The sequence below is a fragment of the Molothrus aeneus genome, chromosome 1 (genome assembly GCF_037042795.1).
Source record: "Molothrus aeneus isolate 106 chromosome 1, BPBGC_Maene_1.0, whole genome shotgun sequence".
Taxonomy (NCBI): domain Eukaryota; kingdom Metazoa; phylum Chordata; class Aves; order Passeriformes; family Icteridae; genus Molothrus; species Molothrus aeneus.
Genome location: NC_089646.1, coordinates 48,369,329 through 48,375,558, shown reverse-complemented (window position 1 = coordinate 48,375,558; position 6,230 = coordinate 48,369,329). Strand labels below are relative to the sequence as shown.

Below are 6,230 nucleotides of genomic sequence, written 5' to 3'. Positions count from 1 at the left end.
CTTGCCTGCCAGGATATAAAAGCAGACAGCTGTTGCTAGCACTACTCTTTTGCTAGCATTAAGGCACTGAGAACCCCCATCACATCTTTCCTTGTCAGAAAGAAAATTACCTCCTCTGGAGGCCAGATTTCCCCTCTTCTGCTGTGTGCAAATCTGTTGGTGTGTTTCTACGTGTACCTCAGTGCTCCTGTGTGGTTTTCCATAAATGATTACATCTCCTTGAAGCAGGAGAGGTCCTGCAGGCAGGGATGCCATCTCAGTCCCAAGAGAGTCAGAAGCTGCAACTCTTTCATCAAGTACAAGATCAGCACCCTCTTCCTGAGTGATGGCTCTTGTTTTCCGATTAGATTGTCAGTCTAATCGGAAAATCATTGGCTGATGAACAAGATGTTTCTGTACAATTTCTGTGACTCACTTTGTGTGACAACACATGGTCTTGACTTATCATGGATTTAGTATATGATAAATCCAAGTCAAATCCTCACTGACAGCTGAAAACAATGTAATAAAGAAGGCATGAAGAAATTGTATGGTTTTTTAAATGCTCTTTTGTAGCTTTGATATTTTTTAAATTTTTTTTCATGATTTCTCAGGCTTTAATTTTGTCTGGTATTAATTCTCTGCGCAACAATCATTGCAACAAGTGCTGCCCTCCTGTAGCTTTTCTGCAGTGTTTTCACCCACATGCTTATGGATAAAGCAATTTTCAATTTCTTTCATAATTTTAACCCACATGTAGTTCTGCTCTGTATGCCAGATAACTGCTCTGTGGCTCGTGGTGGCACTCAAAGCTCCAAGTTGGAATGTATGTGATAAAAGGCAAGTACTGTAGTGTGTTTTTATGTTTAGGGTTGACACAGGAAAAAAAAAATAGAGACAGATAGTTATGACAGTATCTGTTAGTGTTAAGAGTGTCATTGCTTGAGTGAAGAAGAAGAGAATAAAGTGCGAGTGGGAGTGTGCCTTTGTTTCCTCCTAATGCATCTGTTCCTTCTGCTTGTTTGCAGAGAGGGGCATGTCAATCTGACACCACCATCAATATGACCTTTCTCTGTGAGCAGGCACAAGGAACAGATAATTGAAAAGGAAGACATGAATTCAAACCAGAGATGTCTCTTGTGCATCACCCTCTGCACTGTTGAGAAGGATATGCTTGAGTTAGGTGGGAGCAGGCCACCCATAGCAGCGGTGTAGCTGTGACAGCAGTGAGCAGACTCATTTGTGTGGTAAGAAGCACCTATAGCTTTCCATCAAACTAACTCAGGAAGTCAGGGATACAAATGGGATTTTGGTTTTGGTCTGCTTGCCTGCTCTGTTCATGCAGAACTCCATGCAGAGAACAACAATAGAAGATACGCTCAGCAGTTCGATATTCTTTGCTCCAGAATGTCTGAGGATTTTCCCAGTCTTTGTTGAATAACATTAAAAATGAATGGGGTGACTAAATGGCTTACAATTTTACATGATCCTTTGATGTGAAAGCAATTATTAATGTATATCATTAGCTCCAGAATTGCTTGGGTCCTGCAAATGGCATTCAAATCAACATTTTTAACTGTTTTCCAGGGAATGTTATTATATAATTCATAGTAAGGAATAGTACCCTACAATCCAAGCTCAATATTATTGTCCTTTCAGAATTTATTTCTCAGACCATCCTTCTGAAGAGTGCTAATTTTTTTATTTTAACCTGTTTTTAAAGTGCATTTAAAGATCTCAGCAAGGGACTAGGTATTGAATAGAGCTTCTATCACTTTAATGTGAGTCTTTGATGTAACAACACTGAGATCAATGCTTAATCCATTATCCTCTGAATTAGGAGGAACATATTGAATCTACACATCTGCTCTCCCATTGTCTTTTCTGCCCACAGCCTACCCACTGTGGGGCAGAGTGGGAAAGAGAGAAAGTCTTGGTGCTGTGCAAGTTCACTCCATCCCACCCAGAGCTGGTGCTGCTGCATGCAGCCCCATGGCACCCAGGCAGGGCAAGCAGTGCAAGCCCAGTGCCAGCCAGCAGCCAGTGGCTACCACGTGGCTGTGATGGGCAACACAGCTTCAGCATCACACCAGGAAGTCAAGCCAGTGGGTCAGGGTTATTTCAGCAAGGTAAAAATGTCAGGCAATACACAGGCAAGGCCATCAAGACATGATTGGTTGAATGGCTGAGGACATGCATGTAATTTTCGTTTTTCTCCCCCATACTTGCACACCATTATGGTGGACAGATAGACACAGGTAGACCAGCAGACTCACAAGCAAGGTCACATGACTCTGATCTTTACCAGGCAGGTCACCTTGGGAACATTGGCCAGTGAGAATAGGCAGAAACACAGGACACTTCTTCAAGGAACAAATTTTTTATTTAGCCCCAGGAGTATAGTAAGGGAGAAACAGTGTACTTGTTGCACCACCTGCAACTTTGCCAGTTTTTCTAAAGGCTTTGTTAGATCCAACTTTAAAACCTCTCCCTTTCTACTTCATCTCTGGGATACTAAATTCTAGGTCTACCTACTGCCTTTGAAAATCATGGGCTGATTAAACTATTTTTTGAATAGGAGTGGGCATGGTAACTCCAGAGGAAGCCATCAGACCAGGGTTTTCAGATTTGGGGGCTTGCTGCTGAATCCTGGACACCTTACACATTTTAAAAGAGGAAGAAAGGAACCTGAAACCATAGGAGTTTTAAAGAAAGTTTTTTTATGGAAATGTCAAGGCAAAAATGTTTATTAAGGATTGACAGAGTAGGCATAAGTTTTTTCATTAAAAGAAATGTCATCAGTCTGAGGTATTAGTAGCATTACTTTGTAAGTGTACTTTATTGTCCTCTCAAATCAAGCTTTAATCTGTTTGAATCCAGGGATCATAGCACTTTCTGTAGCAAAGATTGCCAGACTAAAAATGATGGGAACTTATAGAGCTGTGAAGGAGGAAGTGTAGCCTTGTGTGAGTCCTAGGAGTCTGGGGTGGGAGAAATCTGGCCTCAAGCTGCTGGGATGCAGCAAACAACTGTGGGGCCTTCAACAGAGGGGTTAGAGACCTTCTGCAGTGAGCAGAGCAGGAAGAACGAATCATTAAAAAGAACTTTTAAATCATGAAGATAAAACAGAGATTCCCAAAACAGATGTGATTCCCACAGAATATAATCTATCTAATGGAGAAAAGATAATACTTCAGAACAAGTTTGTATACACATACACAAGCATATGCAGAACTGATTAGGCACTGTTCAGTAAGTTTGTTCTAGTTCTGTTTTTTATGTGCGTAAATGGAAAAAATATGACATCTGATAACAAAATCAACAGACAACTGAAAGTGACCAGACATCAAAGGTTTTTGAAGGCTAATAAAGTATTTCCCTGTCCTGGAGAGGGTCTGATCTTTCCCCTCAACTGAATTCCAGATCCAGTTATGGAAGAACAGCAACTTTTTGGCTACAATGGACCTAAGAGATAACAGATCCAGTCCTGATGAGAGAGTGACATAAGGCAGAAGTTTTGATTCCTGTTCTGCTCTCATTCATTCTAAATATAAAATTATCACAATTCAGAGCTCCTTGTGGATTTAGAATGACACAAATAAAGATGAAGTTGTGATAATGATTAGCTTTCACATAATTTAATTTAATACATACTTTGTATAAATTATACAAAGGGAGGTTGGACCAGATGACCCGCTGTGGTCTCTTCCAATCTGACCCAGTCTGTGATTCTGTGAATACTTCTCATTTGAATAGAGTTTATGTCCTTCTATCTAAAACCACTAGTACAAATATCCTGTAAAGGAATTTCTTTTTTCCAGCCCTTCCCTTCAGTATCACAATTGCCAGAAGAAGTTAAACCTTCAGAGGAGAGTACTTATTGGCCACAATGGATTGTGGTTATTGAGACACTTTGAGGAAAAAATTACAAAGGAATGGATACTTGTGCTGTAATTGCTAGAGAAGGACAGCTAAGGAAAATCTTAATGAAGCTTCAGGGCATGACTTTTAGGTCAAGACTAGAGTGAGACTCAAGTGTGTCTGCTTTCTAGAGAGAAGATAAAAAGAGTAGCTTGTGAAAGTGGAATCTTACTGGCCTGCAAAAGCCAGACAATGCTGTAGACTAATAGAGGCATGCCATAAACTCACCAGTCTTCCTAGCTCAGGGAAATCCCATCACAGTTTTCCTTCTCTCAAAAGCCAGTATTGACAGACTGCAGCTGGACTTCCTGGTAGCTCACAGTTCAGTGTGCTATTCCTGCTATGAAGCACAACATATCCAGGCAGCACATTGTTGTTAAAGCTAAAAAAACCTCGTTGTATAGGAGCAGTTTATGGTCTTTATCAAGGTCGTAGTTTTGGATGTAATACACTCTGAATACATGATGAGGCATAAAGCAGACTAATGTTACCAAGATGAAGAAGAAACTCTTTGCCTGAGCCCTGAATTCCACGTGAGAGTTAACGTCAGGCCAGTATTTCACGGCTACTCTGTAGATGACAGTCAGCTGGATGGCAGTGAGCACAGCACACACTGCCACCAGCACCCCAACCAGGCAGTAGTTCGTGATCACCATGTGCGCCTCCAGCAGCTCCCTGTGGAACTGGAAGCACTCGCAGGGGTGGTACGTCTTGGAGGTGCCGTAGTAGGAGAGGAGGACGGGCGTGACCACCAGCGCTCCCAGCAGCCAGCCTGCCCCCACCCAGGCCGCCGTGTAGCACTTCCGAAGCTCCAGGCGGAGGAGGCGCGCCATGATGATGGCCGCGTACAAGGCGAAGGTGGCGTACATGTGCAGGTAGATGATGGCGCTCACCAGCCGGCAGGCGAACCTCCCGAACTTCCACTCCCCCAAAATGTAGTAGCTGAGGCGGAAAGGGATGCTGAGGAGCATGAAGCTGTGCAGCACCAGGAGGCTGATGATCATGATGGTCATCACGGATTGGGATCTCCTCTGGAACAACTGCTGGGACATCATGATGACCCCAAGGGTGCCACCAGCCAGGTTGATGATGTACAGGACTATCAGAACAGCGTGGAGTTTCTCTGAGGAGTGCGGCACTGTGTCATTGGAGGAATGGTTCTGTTGGGTTATGCAGCTGTTAAGCATCCTCATAAGCTCCTCTTTCAAAGGTTACTGAAAAGAAAAATAGGAGAGAAACATTTTTCTTTGTTTTTTTCCTTTATTGTAAACTGGAATATCACAGATTCCTAAAGAGACACTACTGAATTGCATGTGAAATTACGTTATTCCACGTAGCTTACAGCCTTATAACTGTTGTGATCCTGTATATGACAGCAATAACCCGTGCCTCTCAGGGTTTAAACTTCATTTTACATAATTATGAATGAGATTTTGATTTCCTAAACTGCATTCTAGGATTTTTTTTTTAAATTATTTGCCTCTAGATTCAGCCATTTGTAATAACGAAGACACTGTTTGTAAATTGTGCAAGTTTTATCTGAACACATAAAGCTTAAATTGAAGGTGGGAAAATACTGAAATATAAAGATGTCATACCTATCATGTGTGGATACTCTGTGATGACACCTGATCCATCTTTTTAGCGTCTTGCTGGATGGGTACAAAATACACATAAATAGCAACAGTTTGTTTCTAGATACATGGAGCAAATTGAAAATAAAGGGTTGCAGATGAAAATTCAATTTCTTCTTCCTTCATCTGCAAGTATTTTTTGCTACAGAATTTTACCTGAGATACTCCGCTATGAAAAGTGATGAAAAGATGAAAATTAATTTGGGAATGGTCTTCTGAAAGATATAATTCTTTTGGCACTTGTTGAACATAGCCACATACAGCTGCATTCTTATTTAGACTTAACTCAAAATGCAGACTTGTATACAGATTTGTGTACAAATATACAGGGATAGCTCACGAGGTAGATAGATAGTTTGCTTATGAAATTCATCCTTACCTTAGATAGAGTTTTGAAAGAACAAAGTAAGAGCTAAAAATTATTTCTTAAAAAAGTAGCATCTTCTCTGTCTGGTTCCTTTGAAGTTTGAAATCAGTAGACTTGTTTTAACCAGCAGTTCTTAATTCTTTGCACTCATCTTTAAAGTGATAGACTGCAACAGCAAAACATTTTCAGAGAAACTTCTTATTTATGAAGCATCAGGCAAAACATCTTTAGAAAGCCAAGATCCATATAAACCTTTCTGTTCACCTGCTTTTGAAATTTATGGCCTTAAAGTATTTAAATGCTTAAAATTGTTTTCCCACCTAATATTC

The 6,230-nt window shown here is 41.0% G+C and overlaps 1 protein-coding gene across 1 annotated transcript; it reads right to left on the bottom strand.

Moving 5' to 3' along the window:
* Positions 1-4,223: 4,223 nt before the first annotated feature.
* LOC136571631 (probable G-protein coupled receptor 141) lies at positions 4,224-5,093 on the bottom strand. Its single transcript, XM_066572165.1, has one exon. It carries the CDS (start codon positions 5,091-5,093, stop codon positions 4,224-4,226), a length of 870 nt encoding a protein of 289 aa, XP_066428262.1.
* Between the last annotated feature and the right edge of the window lie 1,137 nt (positions 5,094-6,230).

What these genes read in the sequence shown, in the direction of transcription:
- LOC136571631 (XM_066572165.1), bottom strand. Translation starts at nt 5,093, where the DNA reads ATGAGGATGCTTAACAGCTGCATAACCCAACAGAACCATTCCTCCAAT.